General features: G+C 42.2%; 1 protein-coding gene across 4 annotated transcripts in view; it reads right to left on the bottom strand.

The window, feature by feature from the left end:
• celsr2 (cadherin, EGF LAG seven-pass G-type receptor 2) overlaps positions 1 to 22716 on the bottom strand; it is a 303561-nt gene extending 280845 nt beyond the window's left edge. For 3 of the 4 annotated variants that reach the window (XM_048553017.2, XM_048553019.2, XM_048553016.2), the window contains exon 1: positions 17921 to 22715. In XM_048553017.2, the coding sequence (XP_048408974.1) occupies positions 17921 to 21491 (3571 nt within the window). In that variant the 5' untranslated portion in view covers positions 21492 to 22715. Of the gene's footprint in view, positions 1 to 17920 lie in introns of all 4 variants that reach the window. The other variant, XM_048553018.2, reaches the window with a different exon arrangement.
• Positions 22717 to 23229: the final 513 nt, after the last annotated feature.

Here is a 23229-nt window from a genome sequence, read left to right as displayed (position 1 = left end):
AAGGGAGGCACGGGTAAGTGGGGAAGAAGATGAACGGGTGTGGTCAGGTCAAGGAGGAGGGGATGAGAGGGAGAGTTGGACATGGGATGAGGGTGGGAGTGGGGAGATTTTAAAATTGGTGAATTCTATGTTGAAGCCTTTGGGCTGTCAGCTCCTGAGGCAGAAGATGAGGTGTTGTTTCTCTAGTTTGCATGTGGCGTCATTGTGACACTGGAAGAGACCCAGGATATATATGCTTAGGTTGGTTGGCTCGCCGAGCTGGTTTGTTGTTCCGCAGACGTTTCGTTACCATGCTTGGTAACATCCTCAGTGCAGCCTCTGTTGAAGCATCGGTGTGTTTTCCCACCTGATTTTTAAACTCTGGGGTCTGTTGCGATGGACTGCCTCACTTCTGGGTTTCCTCCGGAGTGGAATGTATATGGGGTCGAGTTCAATGTGTTTATTAATAGCCTGCTTCGTGGAGTGCCACGCTTCCAGGCATTCTCATGCTGTCTCTGCCCAGCCTGTCCCAGGATCTTGGTGTTGTCCCAGTCAAAGTCTTGGTTCTCCTTGTCCATGTGGATTGAGATGAGTGAGTATTGGTCGTGTCATTTTGCAGCCAGTTGGTGTTCATGTGCTCTTGTTGTTAATTTCCTTCCTGTTTGTCATTTCATCAGAGGCTGCACTGAGGATGTTACCAGCACGGTAACAAAACATTTGCGGAACAACAAAACAGCTCGGCAAGCCAACCAACCTCTACACTCACTACCAAAGCTACAGATCTACTCCAAAACCGAAGATGTATATTTCACCCGGGGAGTGGGCAGGGGAGTTAAAGTGATTAGCAAGCTCAGGGTGTTGTTGATTATAGCATACAGAGTGCCAGTCCGTCACAGAAACCATCACCAAGTCTGTGCATGGTCTCACCAATGTTGAGGAAGCCATTACAACGCGGATTTTCTAATCCAGAGATAGGGTCACCATCACTGCATTATAAGAAGCCTTCTAAGTTCCAGATATGTACATCCCATTTTTCTCATTATTGAAGCAATGTAAAGAAAAATTGGGCAGGGCTGTTTAACTGCTGACCCATACAGTGCTACGTCTGGAGCTGGATGAACACAGCAGGCCAAGCAGCATCTCAGGAGCACAAAAGCTGACGTTTCGGGCCTAGACCCTTCATCAGAGAGGGGCTGGGGAGAGGGTTCTGGAATAAATAGGGAGAGAGGGGGAGGCGGACCGAAGAGTCCCATAGCTACCTAGAATACACCTCCTTCCACCCACCCTCCTGCAGAAATTCTATCTCCTATTCCCAATTCCTTCACCTCCGCCGCATCTGCTCCCACGATAAGACATTCCACTCCCGCACATCCCAGATGTCCAAGTTCTTCAAGGACCGCAACTTTTCCCCCACAGTGGTCGAGAACGCCCTTGACCGCGTCTCCCGCATTTCCCGCGACACATCCCTCACACCCCGCCCCCGCCACAACCGCCCCAAGAGGATCCCCCTCATTCTCACACACCACCTCACCAACCTCCGGATACAACGCACCATCCTCCGACACTTCCGCCATTTACAATCCGACCCCAACACCCAAGACACTTTTCCATCCCCACCCTTGTCTGCCTTCCGGAGAGACCACACACTCCGTGACTCCCTTGTTCGCTCCACACTGCCCTCCAACCCCACCACACCCGGCACCTTCCCCTGCAACCGCAGGAAGTGCTACACTTGCCCCCACACCTCCTCCCTCACCCCCATCCCAGGCGCAAAGATGACATTCCACATTAAGCAGAGGTTCACCTGCACATCTGCCAATGTGGTATACTGTATCCATTGTATCCGGTGTGGCTTCCTCTACATTGGGGAAACCAAGTGGAGGCTTGGGGACCGCTTTGCAGAAGACCTCCGCTCAGTTCGCAATAAACAACTGCACCTCCCAGTCGCGAACCATTTCAACTCCCCCTCCCATTCTTTAGATGACATGTCCATCATGGGCCTCCTGCAGTACCACAAGGATGCCACCCGAAGGTTGCAGGAACAGCAACTCATATTCCGCTTCGGAACCCTGCAGCCCAATGGTATCAATGTGGACTTCACCAGATTCAAAATCTCCCCTTCCCCCACTGCATCCCAAAACCAGCCCAGTTTGTCCCCTCCCCCCACTGCATCACACAACCAGCCCAGCTCATCCCCTCCCCCAACTGCATCCCAAAACCAGCACAGCCTGTCTCTGCCTCCCTAACCTGTTCTTCCTCTCACCCATCCCTTTCTCCCACCTCAAGCCGCAACTCCATTTCCTACCTACTAACCTCATCCCACCTCCTTGACATGTCCGTCTTCCCTGGACTGACCTATCCCCTCCCTACCTCCCCACCTATACTCTCCTCTGCACCTGTCTTCTCCTCTATCCATCTTCAGTCTGCCTCCCCCTCTGTCCCTATTTATTTCAGAACTCTCTTCCCATCCCCCTCTCTGATGAAGGGTCTACGCCCAAAACGTCAGCTTTTGTGCTCCTGAGATGCTGCTTGGCCTGCTGTGTTCATCCAGCTCCACACTTTGTTATCTTGGATTCTCCAGCATCTGCAGTTCCCATTATCTCTGACCCATACAGTACTGCCAGTTTTAAAGCATTGATGAAAACTAACATTACAAGGGTCACTGGATTCGAAATATTAACATGGTTTTCACTTCACAGATACTGCCAGACCTGCTGCGTTTCTCCAGTGATTTCTGTTCTATTTTCAGACCTCCAGCATCCTTAGTTTTTTTTGTCATTTCCAGAGATGTGGGAGACAAGGGTTTGGGTGTTGCACTATACTGGAGGTTCTAAAGATAGGCATGATGGGACAATGGAGGGATATAATCAAAAGCCTAAGCATCTTTAATTTGAGCCACTGTGGGAACCAATGTAGGCCAACAAGTGCAGTTTTGACAGCTGCATGAATAGCACTTAGCATTTTCCAGGAAAGGGCAGGCAGTGTTTTAGCTATTGATGGTTGAAAATAGGAGTCCAGATATGCAAAACAGCATTGGGGTAAATAGATGACATTAGTCTGAAGATGACATAGTCATTGATTCAGCAGAAAGTGGCTTAAGGTAGGAGAGGCAAGTGTTGTTAGGTAAGCAGAATAGAAAGTCTTGGCAATGGAAACAATAGGGTTATCAAAAGGTCAACTGAGGTACGAAAACTTATCATTAAATTGAAGGGTCTTGTTGGATGCCAGTCTCAAGAAACCTGAGAAAATTATTGTGGGGTTGAAGCCTGCAGCACTATTATACTGACACCTTCCTGACTTCTGTATTAAAGCATAAATAGACTCACATTTTTTGGAAGTACATTGTTATCAATTCAAGAGAAACAGGTTCATTTACATAAGAACTGTACCCAGTGGTATGTCTGCTGTCTGCAGAGCTTGTGAAATATAAAACACTTCAAATGGGGTGCATTTCTCAAGCTGTTAAGAACACAGATTCATACTAGAGTTCTGCCAAAATCAACATTCATCTCAACAGTGGAAGGAGGGTGTGAATGAACTCCCTTCATTCTGAAATCCAACATTCCATCAAACCACAATTAACAACCGCCTGGCTGAAAACCACACTGGCTCACTTTGTTTTCAGCAATGATCTGTGGACAAGCGTTCCTTCTCCCCCGCTGACCCAACTCCATCAGCCTTTTATCATTCAAATTTTCAGGACAAAAGCCATGATGTGGTAATTATTCAGTGTTAAGCTGTAGTGCAAAAGCAGTGGAATAAAATGAAATATCTGGATCGAAACACTGACGTTACCATCACTACTCATTCCCCTACCCATTTGAATGGGGAAGAAAATCCAACCTTCATATGAATACTGTAGCCAATAGTTATTAACACAAAAATTAATAGCAAAAATGTATATATGTATTACCATAGATCATTAAATTCCTGTCTTTGTTATTTTCACTGCATCTTTTCAATGCCTACATGATTATTCAATGAGTTCCTCATTGCATCTAAGATTATACCTGTGAACATATTTACAAATTTTGACAATGAAAGACAGTGTGGTATTACACTTGAAGGTTAGCCCTGTCATTTACCCACCGTCATCTCATTGTCAACTTTTAAAACTGACCTTTATTCCATTCTTTGCACTAAGGCATTACTTTGTAAACAATGTAAATATTCATTCATCTTTTGCAATACTGAGCTAAAAGGAAACAGCTTGACTGTTTTCACAGGACTCCAAGCCAAATTACACACAGCCTGTAAATCATTGCAAGATTTCATTTCCATCATATTTTAGTGTGAAGAACAGGAATCAAGGAAAGTGTTATGGAAAAGGTGAATATGCGGGTAATTTCTGCTAAACGTCAATAGACAAAAATTTGAGTAAGCTCAAAGCTCTCAGAATCACCTTAAAAAGCAGAGTTGCCGTCAGTTTCATGGTCTCACTCCAAGCCATCCCCATATCATCTTCAAGCCCTCCAAGTTCCACCAAGCCTGCCTAAACTTCACTTTTTTACTGTTCACAATTCCACTGGAGAGCACGTATTCACTTGTCTAGGCACTATGCTCCCTGAACCGCTTTCCATTATCACCTCTCTTTCCACATTTTAGGCTTATAAAACATTTGACAATGGTTTTGTTCACCCCTCTCAAGGTCATTTTGTTTAGCTCAGTGTTCGATTGTTCACTTCTGCAAAATATGACATGTTTTTCTATACTAGAAAGATGCTGTAAAAACCTATTGGAGAATAATTTCATTTTAAAGAAGGAGGTAACAGCAAATATGGGAATGAAATTCATGTCTTCTTTAGAATTTGCAAATAAAACAGTGAGGCACAGTAAAGGGTTTACATTTTAATCATAATCACTACCTTTTGCATTGGAATTAAATGACAAAAATGTAATCACCCATACCCAACGTGTTTGCAAATATATGTCAATAGAGTGGTCATGCCTGTACTACATAGTTGTTTTGAAGCAAAACAGTTTTGTCTACAGTAAGAGTGCTGATCAGTAACTGCCACTGAATTTAATAACACTGTTGCTAAATATTACACCACTTCCTTTACTGATAATGCGCTAACGACAAATGAACATTTCCTCACATTGCAATGACATTGATAATAAAGATTTGTTCAGATGACTGTGGTTTTAAATGGTCTACAAAAAGTGCGATGTCACAATTATTATTGAATCATGCCCACCCTCATCCCTCAGTTAAAGAGGTTATTACAATTTATATCCCTATCATTTTCCTTTCTTCAGAGCACAGGATATACAGATATAATTGTGATTTTATATAAAAGTGAAATACACCGATTGCTGCAAATCTGAAACAAAACAAAACTTGAAATTGAAAATAAAGGTATTAATATATCACATGGAGAAAGGAAAGTATAGCAAGTGTGCTCTTTTGTGGTTGGATGCCGTGTTGTTCATGAGTATGCACCATTTTTCATAACATTGCAAATACACACACACTCTCCAATTTCATACAAAGTTCATTGACTTTTTGGATAATCCCTTCCAAATAATCAAGTCAAAAAAGTTGGGCGTGGTGGTGAACTGAGTGCGGAAATGACATACAACAGTTAACTGTGATGCCTTTCATGCCTTGTTTGTGAGAAGTTAATTTGAGAAATATAAAGGAATGCATTTAAGATTTTTCGATTATTACCACATTAGGCAATGCATGATAGCAACATTGAAATTAGTTGTGTTCTCCAATAAATGCATGGCCTACTGACACTAATTTTCTAGATTTACAGATGAAGGACATTACAAACAACATAGTGGAAATTATTCACACAAAGAAAGCAAAAACCCAATAGTAAGTCCCCACTATTAAAGACTCCAAACCAAATTGCACACAGTCTGTTATTCATTTCAAGGCTTCATTTTGAGCCATATTTTATTGTTAAGGAAAATCATCAAGGACAATGTTATGGAAAAGATGAAGAAGGTGGAAAAAGGGAAGAAAACCAGAGGAGTAAATCAGCAATTCTTAATCTTCTTACAAAATATCATGATGTGTATGAGACAGCAAAATATGGTGAAACAACATGAATGGATAGTATCTATGAATGGACAACTGATTTTTTTCCAGATAAGTGAAGGGGTAGTACTCATGCTAAACTGTAGACTCTGATAATTTACAAGAATCAATAAACTCATTAAGAAATAGTGCAGATCAATATTTCTGTGCAACTGGTCAGTATCTTGCTATCAAAAGATTTAATTTGAAATTCATATTATACAAGGAGAGTGCAGGAGGAACAAACAACCATTCATACACCTCGAATTATGATTTTCCAAAGCAGATAAAGAACAAGTGGTTGGAAATTTTATTCTGTCAGTTCTAAAACTGAACAAAATAGATATTTCTCTAATGCTTGTCCCAATATAGGTTGATTTGCAACACGCAAAAACATCTGATCTTGGTTCATAATTAGAATGATATGCTACCACTACAAAGATGGTTGTCATTTTTAAAAGAATGTTGAACAAATGGTGTATTTATACATTATGTTATCATCTTTAGCACCGCATATTTTTCGAGGAATTAATAAATCTGAAGCAATTACTTTGAGGTCAGAAATTCAGTCCAAGCAATATAGAATATGTATTTTGGAGAGAGATCCCATTCAGGTAGCTGATTTCAGCTAAGATAGCTCTCTTGGGAAGGGGAAAGGATAATCAATCTGATCTCTGAGCAGTGACTGTAGTTGAAATGTGCTAATGTCGAATATGATTGAAGGTGCCACTACTGGCCTCACAAATCACAAATACCCAGATAGCTTCAATACCAGATGGCATCAAGTACCGCCAAATTCCACAACAGCATGAAGCAATGTCTTCTTCGGGAGAACTGGTGAAAACCTACATGAACCTACAGTATAAACAAGAGTCTCAGCAGCATAGAAATTCCTGTCCCAAGTCGAAGGCCAGAGAGGCAAGTGGTACATTAGAAACCAAAACAACTGCAGATGCTGTAAATCAGGAACAAAAACAAAGTTGCTGGAAAAGCTCAGCAGGTCTGGCAGCATCTGTGGAGGAGAAAACAGAGTTAACATTTCGGGTCCAGTGACTGAGGAAGGGTCACTGGAACTGAAATATTAATTCTGTTTTCTCCTCCACAGATGTTGCCAGGCCTGCTGAGCTTTTCCAGCAACTTTGTTTCGGTTCAAGAGCTACATTAGTTTTATTTTCAAAGACAAAGGATCCAATTAATGTCAAAACATATGGAGGCACCAAGTGAGGGCCCTCACAAAGGATTGCTACATCCAACAAACACTCCCATCCATCAGCACACAATGCCACAGATGGAACGAATCATTTCCAAATACTTGGATGCAATTAATATAAACAACATGTGGAATCTGATCAGGGTTAAGGGACCTTTGCATTAGATTGCACACAATCATCACAGTTTGAAGTGCCAAGAGACAGTGCAGGATGATGAAGATATATTTAATGTGTCACTTTGACTGCCCATTACACAGTCAAGCTTAGTAGTTGTTTTACTGCCTTTGAGAAGTATAATATTATTCTGACAGCTTCAAAGACAGAGCTGTTTCAGAAACTACTGCACTTGGATTGACTCAGAAGTAATAGCCCAAGATTTTTCAGGTCATGATCCCAGCTGCAACCACAATATCATAGCTGATGATGCCCTCCTTTATTTGCCCCAATTGAGTCTGCAGGGTCAATAGGAGGGTGCCTTCTCAGTAGAGGACAGGCAAGTCAAATTAGCATTTTATGGGGCATCTCTAAAGTGCCTGATTAATTCCCATAAAACCATCTGTCCATGGTGCTGGTACTGATATCCTAGTACCTCTAGCCCCCAGTTCTAGTGATTCTTCTATCATCTAGAAGTACTTGCATTTATATAACATCTCTTGTGACCACTGGAGGTCTCAAAGTACTTCAGAGCTAATGAAGTGTAGCCTTCTGAATAAGAAGATCAATCTGACCAAAACAAGTTTGCAATTTACTTTTAATTCTTCTGGTGATTGGGATATCTTTATTGCCTGGAGACTAATGAGCACTAGTAGGATGCAGAGAAAGCCTTGCAGAGCAGGTACACCTTACTGCATTTGTATGGAAGCTCCTGCTGCAATACGAAGGTTGCAGATGTAGGAGCAGAAATTGCCAAGTTAATAATTCCACACCTTGGATCTATCGCATGCCATTTGCCTTGTATCACTTCACCTGATGTAGTGGTAGCGTTCAAAAAGCTCCTGATTTCAAATACACCTGTTGGACTATAACCTGGTGCCTGTGACTTCTGAATTGCCTTCTAAGAAGCATATGGAGTTTCTGCACCTCACGGGCATAAAAGAACCTCTAACTAAAGAAACATACCAACATTAGGACTGGCATGAAAGACGATTCGGTCTTTCAAACCTTATGAATCATGATTATATTATTTCTACCGACCAGCAGTGATGTATTATCCTAATCGTTGCAAAAGAAACAAGATATCTAATTGAAGAAAACAAATCTGGAAAATTACTTCCTTACCCTCAGGCAATTAAATCAATCCATGAAGCTCACTAACCAACTATATATAACTGCTATCTTTTCATTGACCTTTTATAACATGTGATCTCTGCTCCACTATTTTTCAGGCATTAGCTCAATCCTGGACTGAAGAAACATAGAGAGACAGGCAGAATACTAGAGAAATGTTTAGTCCAATGTTCACAATTTGCACCATTTAGACTGTTCACATTATTTTACAAAAGTGGCATCCTTGCAATGTTATGCTTGTGCGCCAGTACTGTCAGCTGCAGCAGTTTAATGTGAAATCCCACTTACTAATGCCAATTATTTGTGTATTGTCTTCATACTTCCTTAATTCCTCCTCCAACTCCCTCACTTCGGATTTTCTCCTGCTTTTGCCTCCCCGCATCTTTCACAAATGCATTCAGGGTCAGGGAGACCAGGGAGCAGGAAGGTCCAGCTCTCATCATGGCCCTATCCATATAAAATGCCAATACCTCGGCTCTGAAACTAGCCAGCAAAAGCTGGCAAGATATTATTTTTGTGGGATGTGGGCATCACTGACAAGACCAGCATTTGTCACCCATCCCCAGTTTTCAATAAACCAAGTGGCTCGCTGGGCCATGACAGAGCATAGGTAAGATTCAACTGCATTACTGTAAGTCTGGAGTCACATGTATTTCAGATTGGGTAAGACAGTGGATTTTCTTCCCTAAAGGATACTAATAAATGGATTTTAACAACAACGGATTGTTTCACGGCTCCTCAAACCTACTTTATATTCCAAGCTAATTCATCAAATTTAAGTTCTACAAACTGCTTCCGTGAGATTTGAACCCTTGCTTCCAGAGATTTGGCCTGGGTACCTGCATTTCTAGTCCAGTGACATAACTACTACATCACCATCTCCCTCTTAAACCATTCCAGGCATTACGGCCAATGTGTCTGAAACTAACATCAGTCAGCGAAGAGTGATTAGAAATGAGACAAATTAATTTTTCCTCTTCCATAGCTCAGCAGTATAGAAATCAACCGTATGAACATTACTGTTCAATCTGCTGGGCATCAGCTAGTTCATCAAACAGCAGAGATTCAATCTGGGATCTTCCTGCACAATTAAGATCCACACCATAGTTAGACATTCTGGCATAACATTTTGAAATTATAACTGTCAAAGTTGATTAGTCTCATGTTGACATTTTAACATCACCAGGACTATCATCTGTGACCCAAGTGACAGAACACATTTATCATATCATAATGGGCACAGCTGGCATTTTCCAGGGTTTTATACTAATCTCTGTACTGCATCAGTTCTGGGCCAAGCTTGCCTGATAAGCTGCACAATTTACTTTGGCCTATCTCCAGAACAAGGCATCGTTAACAAAGCAGCTTACATCCCACTGAGTAATTCTCCTGGGCATTTTTCTATGTAAACATGTTAAAACATAAAGTCAAGGTTATATCGATTGATGTCACAAGTATTTTGCCTGTTTTCCCGCCCACACTAAAATACATTGCATGTAAGCTATAGGTTTGGCTGTTAACCAAATACCATGACTAGAACTTGCTTGAATACTTGATTTATAAATGAAAAATTGTTGTGCATTTGCCAATGTTTTGTTACACAATAGTTTATATCTCAAGAGCACTTTGCTTGTTTCAAGTGACTACACTTTAAAAGTACCCCATTGTCTGAAAGGCACTTTCAGATACCCTGAGATCATAGAGTGCAAGACTCTTGAGTATGAAACATAATATTTTCAATGGATTTCTGTAATTGGTGAATAAAATCATCATTGGAACTGGGCATTTGGAAATGTTGAATTGATCAATTCTCAATATTTTTATTAATTTTTTTTGCGTAGTGTAAACTTCAAAATTATGCCAACACTTTTGCTGCATTGCTTTAAGAAACATTTGCACTATAAATGGTACCTTAAATTTGAACAGCACTAACAATACATTTGTTTTTCCCTTGAAGCTTTGAAACTGTATACACCCCACTCAAATCTGAAATTTCAGCTTAAAAACTGCATTCTAGTTCATTTTCACATCAACCCATTCAAAACTGTTCTCACCTTGCCATTCAAAATTATGATTCAAGCTTTGAAAACATAAGCACTACAACTTCAAATTGTTTTTTTTAAGCCCAACAAGCACAATTCTCTTGATCTTAATCTTTACAATTAAATCATTTGTATTTCTAAACTCAATGAAAACTGGAAATATTTACTCACTTTTCTTCGCTGATTTCTTCTCAAGTCTCCTCAAAGCATCCCAATCCACAATGACCTAAATGATCTTCTCATCACCCAGCAAATAGTTTCTGCCATTGACCAAGACATATGGAAGCAGGCTATGTTACCATTTCCAGCTTCCTTCCATCCTTATGGAGGAGTATCTCACATCAGTCTAGATCATCTTTTGAAAGGTGACCAAAACTTGAAGTGAAATATTGGGTAAAAATGCCAGACAAGGATTGTCATCATCTATAACTCTCCAGATTACAGCAACAATGCAGTATTCTATCATAACATGAAAAATATTCATATATGGGGACAAAAATCACATTTGTAAACTAGTGAGTGGGATACCTACATAAAAGCCACCATCTTTCACTTACACCAGTTCCTAATCTCAGTTTGACATGGGTCTACCGAGCACAATGCTGTATAAGAACAGAGGCAGAAACAAAATCAGACAGAAAATTGTTGCCATCACGTACCTTATAGGGATCAGAGTCATTTTAATAAAAAAGCAAGCAATGTTTCTGACCAGATTGGAATGTGATGTTACCTCTTGGCTCAATTATTCCAATGATGGCCTGGCTGGCAACTCATCTTTGAAAACCTGAGCTAACCAAAAAGCCGGCAATCTACTGGATAGCTCTCACCAAATTCAGATTTTTATTGTCTTTGCTGAACTATATTGGCTTTGTCCGGCAAGGTTTCAATTATTAAAATTTTCATCCTTGCTTTTAAATGCGCCCATGGCCACTTCTCCAGCTCCACCATCCTCTAGAGTCTTTGCACTCGTTCAAATCTGATCTTGTACACATGCCTGATTTTCATCATTCCACTATTCATTGTGGTGCATTTAGTTGTCTAGGCCCCATTCCCTGCAATTTCTTCTCTAAAACTCACCTCTCTCTCCTGTAAGAAACTTCTGAAAATCTGCACATTCAATTGAGCTGTTGGTCAATTGTTCTGAAATTTTGTATGTAGTTTGGTCTAAAATTGTGATCAATAATCACTTCTGTAAATCACTTAGAAGTGTACTACCATGTTAAAGGTGCTACATGAATGCAAGTTGTTGCGAACTAAGCACTGAGTACTGTGAAATAGTTGAATCAAACGAGTCTCAAATAAATGACTGTTAATTGTAATCCTGTGTTCTTGGACTTCCACTAAATATTTCTCGGCTCTACGAAGAAGCTATTTCCAAATGGCAGCTCTTTCAACATTACTTGTGTTTGCAAATAAAATGTCAAACTTCCTGCTTCTGGCAGAAGCAGGGGCTCCATTTCTCTTAAATGTTAGACATGTGCCTTGCCTTTAAGATAACCCTTTGAAGGATTCCATTTCATATGAATATACAATATTGTGACTCTGAGTCTACCATGAGTTTGCAAGCTGCACACAAAGAAATGGTTTGCTGTAAAGTCTGCTTCACAACTTACTATTGATTTTGTTTATTAAATACACTAACAGAATAAGTTAATCAATCCCTAAAGAGGGAATAATTACAAGATCGTAATCATTGACATTTCAATACATTACCACTGGAATTACTAGTAGAATTATAATGAATGAAAAATTAAACATTAGAAACCATCAGTTTCCTTCTTCATAAAGATTTAAAACAATGTAAAAGTTTCTTGGAAATAATTGTAAGGGTTCAGTTCAATGACCCCTCTCTCCAATTCATCCCTTTCCCTCTGTAACCAACTCAAAAACTGAACAGAATTTTGCTTTAGGTTGCATGTTGAATTTTTTTAACCAAAAGAATGGTAACAATGTGGAACGTGCTATCACATGGAATAGTTGAAGATATTCAAGGGTAAGGTACTCAAATCATTGAGTAAGACGGAAATAAGGATTACAGACATGGAAGGATTGGAGGAGGCTCACATGGAGAATAAACATTGACCTAGGCAGTTAGCTAAATAACCTTTTTCTGAGTCATCTGTCTTATGATATGTAACCCTTTACAGGTGTCTAAACAGCAATAATATCGGAACTGGCGTAAAAATAGTTTAGTTTCCTTTGCCACCAACATGATTATTTGCAGATTTAATATTCCAAATATGCTTCACCAATATGCTTCAACTTATCCTAAGACAATAAAATAAAATAAATGGGTGAACACATGAAAATAAAACTTAATAACTCAAAAATGCAGTGTTTTTCTAATCTAAACACAAAAAGTACAGCCAAATTTAGCAACGTGGTAAGTCTATTCCTAACTTCCCTGCTGTTACTGCACATGAATGCAGCTACCCCTATTGCACATTATTCAGCTTCTGCTTTCAACCTTCATCATCAACTTGATAAAGTGACTTCACCTTGTTAGCTATAATCAACAGAATAGAGGACTACAAAATGGTATTCATACTCTGGCACAAAGGAAAAAGTGACAATTACTGCCAATCACACTGAAATGAGGCACCATTGATCAATTCACTGTGACTCATCTGCCAATTCTGGAAACAGCATGCCTACCCAGCGAAACAAGAGCGAACAGCAGACAAGCGTCCCTTTGTGCCAATGATACCCTAGCAGGTGCTTGAGGTAAGAGGCAAACTGTTTTTCCATCGAAAGCAGCTACACACAGCTGCTGCCAAAAGCATACACAGCTTGGATAAAGCTGTTTTCTTGCAAATCCCTTGGTAATTATGGGATTATTTAACAATATTTGCACCAGAAAATCAAAACCACAACATGACAATAGAGAATCAATTTAAATATTATGTGTTATAAGTCTGCCAGTTTCTGCTACTCTAAAGGCACATTTGCTGCTTTTTGTCCAGTGGTGACTAACATGAGGGAAATTCCATGCAGTGCTTTCTAACTTCAACCAATCATACTTTTAAGGATCAAATGTAAACAGAACAAAGCAATGATTGTAGGGCTGCCAATGCTGGAGAATCTGAGATAATAAGGTATAGAGCTGGTTGAACACAGCAGGCCAAGCAGCATCAGAGGAGCAGGAAAGCTGACCCTTCGGTTCTAGGCACTTCTTCAGAAATGGGAGAGGGGAAAGGGATTCTGAAATAAATAGGGAGAGAGGGAGAGCTGAATAGAAGATGGATAAAGGAGAAGACAGGTGGAGAGGAGGCTGACAGGTCTAGGAGGTGGGGTTGGAGACAGTAAGGGTGAGTTCCCAAGCAAAATATGAGATGTCTCTCGCATTTCCCACAACTCATCCCTCACTCCCCCTCGTCAGAATCCCCATCGTCCTCATGTACCAGCCCACCAATCTCCAGATCAAACACATCATCCTTCAACACTTCCGCCATCTGCAATCCGACAACACTACCAAAGGCATCTTTCCCTCCCCAGCTTTTGAGTGGAACCACTATCTCCATGACTCCCTTGTCCGCTCCACACTCCCACCAGCCCCACCACCTCCAAAACTTTTCCATGCAACCGCAGGAAGTGCTACACCTGCCCCTACACCTCACCCATCACCCCCATCCTAGGCCCTAAGAAGTCTTTCCACATAAAACAGATGTTCACCTACACATCTGCTAAGGTGGTATACTATATTCACTGTTTCCATTGTGGCCTCCTCTACATCAGGGAAACCAAATGGAAGCTTGGGGACAGCTTTGTGGAACACCTACGATCGGTTCACAACAAACAACTGCACCTCCCAGTCACGAACCATTTCAACTGGCCCTGCTACTCCTTGAACGGCAGTGCCACAAAAATGCCACCCAAAGGTTGCAAGAACAGCATCTCATATTTCGCTTGGGAACCCTACAGCCCAATGGTATCAATGTGGACTTCACAATTTTCAAAATCTCCTCTCCCCCGACTGCATGCCAAAACCAGCCCATCTTGTACCCACCTCCCCAACCTGTTCTCGCCCTTATCCACTCCTCACACCTCAAGCCCCACCCCCATCTCCTACCTACTAGCCTCAACCCATCTTCTTGACCTGTCTGTCCTCCCTGGACCGAACTATCCCCTCCCTAGCTCACCTCTCCTGGCTCCAAACCCACCCCCTTGATCTGTCAGATTCCTCTTCATCTATCTTCTCCTTTATCCATCTTCTATCTGCCTCCCCATCTCTCCCTATTTATTTCAGAATCCCCTTCCCCTCCCCCATTTCTGAAGAAGGATCTAGACCTGAAACATCAGCTTTCCTGCTCCTCTGATGCTGCTTGGTCTGCTGTGTTCATCCAGCTCTACACCTTGTTATCAATGATCAAAACAGTTGATTTGATTCAATTGTAATGTATATCACATCTATCTGTAGGATACATCTTGACATTTCAAGTTCTGATAAGCATCAGATTCATCTAAACAAAATTTCCTTATTGCTCAGATACATTCTCACTTATGGACAGTGAACTTGTACCTTACAGATTGCAGTGTTAGGCATGATTGGTATTGCTGAATGTCAAGATTTCTTATTGACCTAATACTGATTGCTAGGTGATGTTTGTTAGATAAAGCCACTTGTCAAAATTGGCAGTTGATCATTGAAAACTATGCTTATGAATTTTACCTGCCAAAAACAGAAATACAACTTTTGTACGGACATTTCTCCATTCATATCATTGGAATATGAAATAATCTCTTCCCGCAGAATCCATGTTCATACAAATAGAACGGCAAGGGACTTGTTGCTTCCTTTAGTAAGCTTAAAAACATTTTCAAGAGCAAAAATCTTCCATGAGCCAAGACAGTTGTGACTTTCATGACAGTAACCTTACTGCTGAAATTCAATAGGAGAACAGTATTTTACGTTTTAAAGTTGCATTTGTCTAGATTTTCGGTGGGGAAGTCAATTGTTACAGCCTCTAAATAGAGCAAAACGAATTGCAGCACACATAAAGTTTTAATGGATGTTCACCCTCATGCATGTTTAAGCATGTAAACGAGCTGTACTGCCAATCACTAAGAATGAATTCACAGTGAAGTCAATGTATTATTTCTATTATGGATTCAATGACACTAAGTGCCAGAAGAGAACAAAACAATTTGTTGTGGATATTTTCTGACCAGCCTGGTCAGTGAAGTTATTACGCACTTCTGGAACAGGTGGGACTTGAACCTGGGTCTGCTAGCTCAGAAGTAGATTCACTACTGCTGCACCACATCAGCTCTTAAAACTTACATATTAATATCTTTGTGAATGATCAATGAATGCTAAGTACACAAGATCAAACACAAACTCATTAGAACATCAAAGACTTCAACTATACTTTTCTCCATGGGGTCATTACTAAATCTGCGCAGCAGTAAAAAGACAGAAAAGGCTTCAACTGAGGCATTGCACGTTAAAATGTCAAATCGTACTCTCATTTTTAATGATTTTCAATAATCTGAATTTACCAGTTATTTCCACAAAAAGCTAAAGGCATATTTATACATTTGGAACATCAAATCATTGTTTTAATCAGGAAAAGTGCAACACAGTATCTCATGAAATAAAAACAATCATTGCATGCATGTAGATGCCGACCCTTCATTTCAGTGAAAAACACTGATTTACTTTAACTGGTGTAATAATTCATCTGAGCTTGTAGACAACAAACAGAATTCCAAAACATACATACATTTGTGCAGTATTTGTAATGACATAAACTTTAAATGATAATAACAGGAAACTAATGTTACTCGCAATAACCATACAATCATTTGCCTGATAGTTTCACTCAAATATGATCTTATTTATAAAATTGATCAATAAAACAATTGATAACTCCCATCTGAGAAGAATCTGAATGTGTATTTGTTTGTATGCAAGATAAAATGTCCCATTCTGCTTTGCTTTCCTTTGTCATTCAGCCCTGCCACTGAGCTCATTTTAACTTGTATAACTACCAATATAGTTTGAGGTTTCACATATCTTGCATAATACGCCAGTCATCAGTTTGTAGTACACAGGGACTGACCTGCAGTTCAGCCATATACCACAACAGATAATCCCCATACCAACCCAAGATTAGATGGACAAAGCCCACAGCTGTATGATTTATAGAATGTAAAGCTCAATTGATCCAAAGGAAAGTTCACACTCAGAACAAACTCTTTATTGAAACCCAGGTGACAATACATCCCATGCAAGAGGCAAGCGTATGAGTAACAACAAAAGGATAATATTAGCCACAAATAAATGAAAAATTCGCAGTATTTTGGGTAAAAATTGATAAAGGACAAAGTAATGGAATATCATAATAAATTGAATTCATTTTATATCCTATTAAAATGCCCTGTTGTTTAAAATTAGCTATTTACAGATATTATTGAATATTTACTTTAACAGCTAATCTGAAAGGTCTTATTTTAATAATATTCTAAAGTACAAAAAATTGAATCCTAAATTTAAATCACAATTATTGTACTTCCTTTGGCCCACAAAATTCAAGTAAAATCTGTTTTAATGACCTTCCCTAGGATCTTGTCCAAATTAGTCTTTTTAATCACTTGATCCCACATACAAGTTTCCATTGACTTGCATCATCATCATTGGGATCACTTGAGGCAAGAAGCATCAAATCCAACTCTAGACCAATGTTATATTTCATTTAAGCTAAAGATTAATGCACAGTATGAAAAAATAGTGTGAAACCCAATATTCTATAATATTCCTTTCTCACCTTAACTGAAAATAAAGTTAAAGTAAGGCTTCAGTTCTGATCAGAATGGTTCAAATTTCAAATACTTAACAAATCACACTGCTGACAATAAGAAAAATTCCAGGAATAGTAGGGATTTTCAGGCAGTGAATGTCCCTGACAGAATGCAAAATATAGGCAAAACCATAACAAAATAAATAACATTTGTTGGAAAAACATTACTTTCTCAAAATTTATGAGCAGTTAACTTATGTATCTCACTTAATGATTTAATGTGAAAATACCATGCGGAACATAATCCCTCTGCATTCTGTATGATCCCCAAACGAGCCTCAACAAAAAGCAAGACTTTAAAAACAAGAGCTGTTTCGGACTTTGGTTTATCATGGTGTTTTCGAATTTTTTTTAAAAACTACACTGAAATTACGCTTTGAAAATGGGGAGACCTTCTCCAACATGCGGTGTTTACTTTTTTTTATTGAAAACATTAGGAATGCTAGGAGGTAATGAAGAGGATCAAAGCTTTTGCTTTCCTGAACTCTTTCACTCATTTTTCGTAATGGGAGTTTGCAAACATGTTAAAATTCTGATCCACGTTAAGCAAAGATAAATTGCAAGTCACCTTACCTGATACAGAAACTCTCATGGTTGCTTCAAGTGGTCTGTTGTTGTCCAGAGCATGACTCAAACTTATTTCCCCTGTGGTTTGATTGAGAATGATTAGATTTAACTCATTGCCATGGTCAAAACTGTATTGAAGAGAATCAGAGACATCTGGGTCATGAGCTGGAATTCTGCCAATTACTCCAGTAGGAAAACTGCTGGATTTATTAGTGATATAGTTGTTGAAAATGATCTTAAAATTTTTCAGCACAGGTATATTGTCATTTTTATCTAAAAGACGGATATGAACCGTGGCTCTGCTGACAAGAGGTGCTGATGTAGCTTGAACAACAATGACATATTCAGATTTAGCTTCATAATCCAAATCCATGAGGGCAGTCAACTCTCCAGAAAAGATATCCAGCTGGAAAACTTCAGGAATATTCCCTTCCACAATTTGATACATGATTTGTGCATTAGTACCTTCATCAGGGTCTGTGGCAGTAATACGGGCCACCACTAATCCAATTGGACTGTTTTCATCTACAAAAATATCAAACTCATCCTTTTCAAAAACTGGAGGGTTGTCATTAACATCCAATACTGCAACTTGGATATCTACTGCTGTCCTCATTGCAGGAAAACCCTTGTCCACTGCAAAAGCCTTCAGATTGTACATCTGAACATTCTCCCTATCGAGTCTGCGCAAAGTTCTAACAATTCCAGAGGTGGTCTCAATTATGAAGTCGCCATCTCCGTCATCCCCACCTTGGAAAGTGTAAAACACCCTTCCATTCAATCCTGAATCACGGTCAGTGGCAGATATTTGGAGGACACTTGTAAAAGTGGGAACATCTTCATAAACTGAACCCTGGTAATGGTCTCTCAGGAACTGAGGTGCATTGTCATTTACATCATTAACTAGAATTTCAAGGTATGTGGTGTCGGATTTCTGAGGAATTCCATTGTCTTTTGCTGTAATTGCTAATGTGTACGATACTTGATCTTCATAATCAAGGTCCATCAGTGTTGTAACTGCACCTGAATCAGGTTCAATTTGAAACTGAGGTATGCTATCTTCCATGAAATAAGTAATTCTGGCATTTTCACCAGTATCTTCATCAGTTGCACTTATAATTACGACTGTTGTACCAACAGGCTTGTCTTCATTAATGCTTACTGTATAATGGGAACTCTGAAATACAGGTCTATGGGTATTTGCATCTGTAACATTAATTAACACCTGAACAGTATCGAATCGAGTCCCATCACTGGCTGTTACAGTTAATATGTACTGCCTCTCCAGTTTGTAATCCAATGGCAAGGCCAAGGTTATCAGGCCCCCTCCACTTTGGCTGGTTATTGAAAAGCGGTTTCGTGTATTACCACTGGAAATCTGATATGTTACAACACTGTTGACATCTCTGTCTATTGCTGATACTGTAACTACACTGGAGCCTACAGCTGCATCTTCATTCAGTCTTACTTGATATAATTTCTGGTCAAATTCAGGATTATTATCATTCACGTCCAGTACAGTGATGCTGACACTAGCTGAGGATGACATTGGAGGCAATCCCTGATCCCTCGCTTCCACACCAAAATTATAAAAATCTGTTGCCTCCCTATCCAATTCAGAACCAACCACAATCCACCCAGTGTTGTTGTTGATGGAGAAGGGGAAATCTGGGGATATGTTTATTAACCTGTATTCCAAACGGGAATTGTTCCCTGAATCTGCATCGATAGCCTGTACATGAAGAATTGAGTAACCGATTGGCACATTCTCCAGGACTGTCGACTGGAAAGGAGTGCTGACAAAAATGGGTGCATTGTCATTCACATCAACCACTTGCACTGTCACGAGTCCGGTGATGTTTGACAATGGTGGTCTTCCACCATCCTGCGCCCGGATTCTTAGGGTGTACTCTTTGTTGGTCTCATAGTCCAGATGGCTCACGACATCAATGCTCCCACTTTGAGCATCTATGTAGAACTGCCCGCGGGTATTGCCGCTCATGATGCTGTAATGAACCAACGCATTGTTCCCCTTGTCTCGATCAGTGGCTGTGACCTGCAGGACCTGTGTATTGGGGGTAACGTCTTCGAGAACTTGAATCACGTAGCGTTTCTCACTGAACTGAGGGGTATTATCATTGTCATCCTCCACTGTGATGTGCACAGTGGCAGTGGAACTGCGCGGGCCAGGGTTCCTCCCTTGATCATTTGCCTCCACGAGTAACTGGTAAGAGTCCACCTTCTCCCTGTCCACTGGCCCCCTGGTCCTCAGCACTCCAGACCTGTGGTCGATCTCGAACACCCCGTTCTCTCCTTCGTGGTTGAGAATCCGGTATAAGATGTTAGCATTGGCCGGGGCGTCCCCATCCGTCACCCTGACGGTGAGCACCTCGTAGCCGATCTCCAGGTTCTCCCTCACGCTCTCCTTGTAGTGCTGCTGCTCGAACAGCGGGTCGTGGTCGTTGGTGTCACTGACAGTGACGGTGAGGGTAGCCATCGCCGTTCGGCGGGGCAGCCCATGGTCCACGGCGGTCACCCGGAACACATGGGTATCCTTGGTCTCCCGGTCCAGCGTCTCTGCCGTGGTCACGGTGCCGGCGGCGGGGTCGATGATAAACAAACTGTTGGACCGGCTGTCGAAGAGGGCATCCATGGAGTAGCGCAGCCTGCCCGCCTCACCGTCGTCAGGATCGACTGCTTTCAGCAGGATCACTGCAGTGCCCGCTGGCATGTTCTCTGGCACCGAAACCTGGTAGATGGGCGGCTGGAACTGAGGGCCAGTGTTCACATTCCTCTTTCGCCTTGCGCTGCCACTTCCACCAGCGCCCAGCCTCTCGCTCAGGGTCCTCAGGACCAGCTTCACCTCCACCGGGATCTCCTCCAAGACGCCGCCGGCTCTCCTCTCACCTCCAGCCGGGCATCCACGGCAGCGGAGCCGCACTGGCATGGAAGCGGGACGGTCCAGGCACAGCGCCTGGGGGTTAAACAGCTGCCCGTCCGGCCTGAGGGCGAAGCGGCTCCCGGCTAGCTGGCAGGAGAGGGGCCGGCAGCCCCCCGGCGACGGGGCCGGCAGTAACAGCAGCAGCTCCCCGACAGGAGGCAGCAGCGACTCCCCGGCCGGCAGGCAGCCTCCCCGAGCGGCGCTAGGCGAAAGCAGCACCTCCAGCTCGGCACCTCCGCCGCTGCCCGCCGCCTTCCGCCGGCAGCCCGGGCCGTGAAGGTGAACCTGCCAGCGGCTGGAGACGGTCAGCCAGCCGGTCGTACCGCCGGCCCGGAGACAGCGGCCACTCAGCCGGACGGGGAACGGGTTACTGGGCACGTCTCGGCACGGCAGGCGCCGGGAGAGGCGGACGGCTCCCGCGATCCGGTCCACCTCCAGGTACCTGCGGGCGAAGGGAGGCGCGGAGATCCGCTGGATCGAGCAGATCCTCCCGGCTGCGGGGATTTCGGTCAGGAAGGTGCCCGGGGCTGCTCGCTCCGAGAGGTGCACGGTGAAGCTCGGGGAGCCGGGGCTGCACAGCAGCAGCAGCAGCAGAGTGCAGCTCAGTGCACTCGCTTCAACACAACTCCGTGCCATCTCCAGCACTGCTCCATCCAAACTCACCTCCTTCCCCCACAATCACTCAATTCAGCTGCTGCTTCTCCCCATTCCGCCCCTCTGCAAACTCTCCTGGCCGGCACATTGTCACCAAGATTCTCTCTCACACACTCTCTCTCGCCCCCACTGGGTTTCTGTTTTGTCTTTTAAAACGACCGCACAAAATGGCTCTCGATTAGCATAAACCTGCTTGGGAACAAGGCAGACAAGCCGGCAGAGTACAACGAGGCTTTAAAAGGGCAGTGTCCTTTCTCCAACGTTTGCTCCGCAGTCTGCCTCTGAATCCGCTACAGTTGCCCCGTTCGGAGCAAGCCCAGATACTGTGGTGTTTCTCCCTCCCTCTCTCCTTCGCTGAAAGTTGCGATGATCTTTAAGAACTCAGCCTTTGGGTCTTGTTCTTAACGAGAGGGTCGCTGAAACACTGCGGCACGTCACCTCCCAGTGAATCAACTGGAAGCTCCTCAAGTGTCGGCTTTGTTCCTTTGTCATTCACCAATTACTATCACCCACTAACTTTTCCGTGTGCATTTTGAGAGCGATGCAAAAAGGAGATGACACGCTCCGCAGTGAAACCCTCAGGAAAGGATCAATTCAGTGCGCCTCTCTCCTCGGCGCCTCGCCAATCTGGAATCAGATGATGACCGTAATTTGCAGTTCAAAGGGAACGAACCTAAACAGTTTACCCGGTCACCTGCTGGACACTGTCGCTGACCTGAAGATTTGATTTCCAGGAACGTTTGTTAACATCGAACCCGTCTGTTATTTTCAAATCAACTATTCCACCGGGGAATTTCTCTGCACTTTCAGTTTGTTACTTAGCAAAAACAGAGTAAGTTCCACAGGAATCAGGGAATGACAAAGGGGAAGGCTAACTTATACGGACTCGAAACTCTTCCATTTTGTGTTAATTATTCATTTGGAATATTTGAGACGTATTTAAAAAATGTCTTGAGATTACCGTTGTCTTTGAGGGAGGAGTGCAATCAACAGTAGACACAAAGAACTGCTGAATGGCGGTCCGAAAATCTATTTAATTCTATACTAACACCGCTGTCCACTGTCTTGTTGAGATCGGAAGCGGAAGATAGGATTTTCCAGGTTTCGATGCGGACAGGAGCCACCTTTCCGGACCGCTTTTTGCCCAAGCTTCAATCGCTAACAGCGAAGGAGTTTTACAGGGAAAGGGGATCAGATCCCCTGCTGTTTCCGTCGGCACCTGCTAAATGCCAGCACCATCTGCCGGAAACATGTGGTTAGAAGCCAGGTGAAGGGCGGTTGGGGGGGGGGTGGGGTTGGGTAAGCAGGAGACCTCTGAAATTGAGCTTGTAAAAAACAGGTCATTGTGAAACCAGGCTACAGTACCGCTTGAACCTATCACTGGAAGATTTTATTCAAGGAATTCCCTTATCCAGCCTCCTTGCTTCTGCCAAACGGCAACCCCCCTTCATTCCAAACAATAAACTACAGCATTCAAACAATATACACACGAGGCATAGTTTTGATGCTCTAGCGATGTTTGGCCTGAGTCTCCCACTGCAGCGTCCAGCAGATCCACCTACAACTTGCAAATGTTCTGAGAGTCAACGGACCCGAAATGTTAACTTTTGACTTTTTTTTCTTCACAGATGCTGCCAGATTTGCTGAGCTTTTCCCAGCAACTTCTGTTCTTGTTCCTGATTTACAGGATCCATAGAACATCGAACATTACAGCACAGTA

The sequence above is a fragment of the Stegostoma tigrinum genome, chromosome 21 (assembly GCF_030684315.1).
Source record: "Stegostoma tigrinum isolate sSteTig4 chromosome 21, sSteTig4.hap1, whole genome shotgun sequence".
NCBI classification, from domain to species: Eukaryota; Metazoa; Chordata; class Chondrichthyes; order Orectolobiformes; family Stegostomatidae; genus Stegostoma; species Stegostoma tigrinum.
The sequence above is the reverse complement of the archived record's forward strand: the minus strand, read 5'-3'. Positions and strand labels throughout refer to the sequence as shown.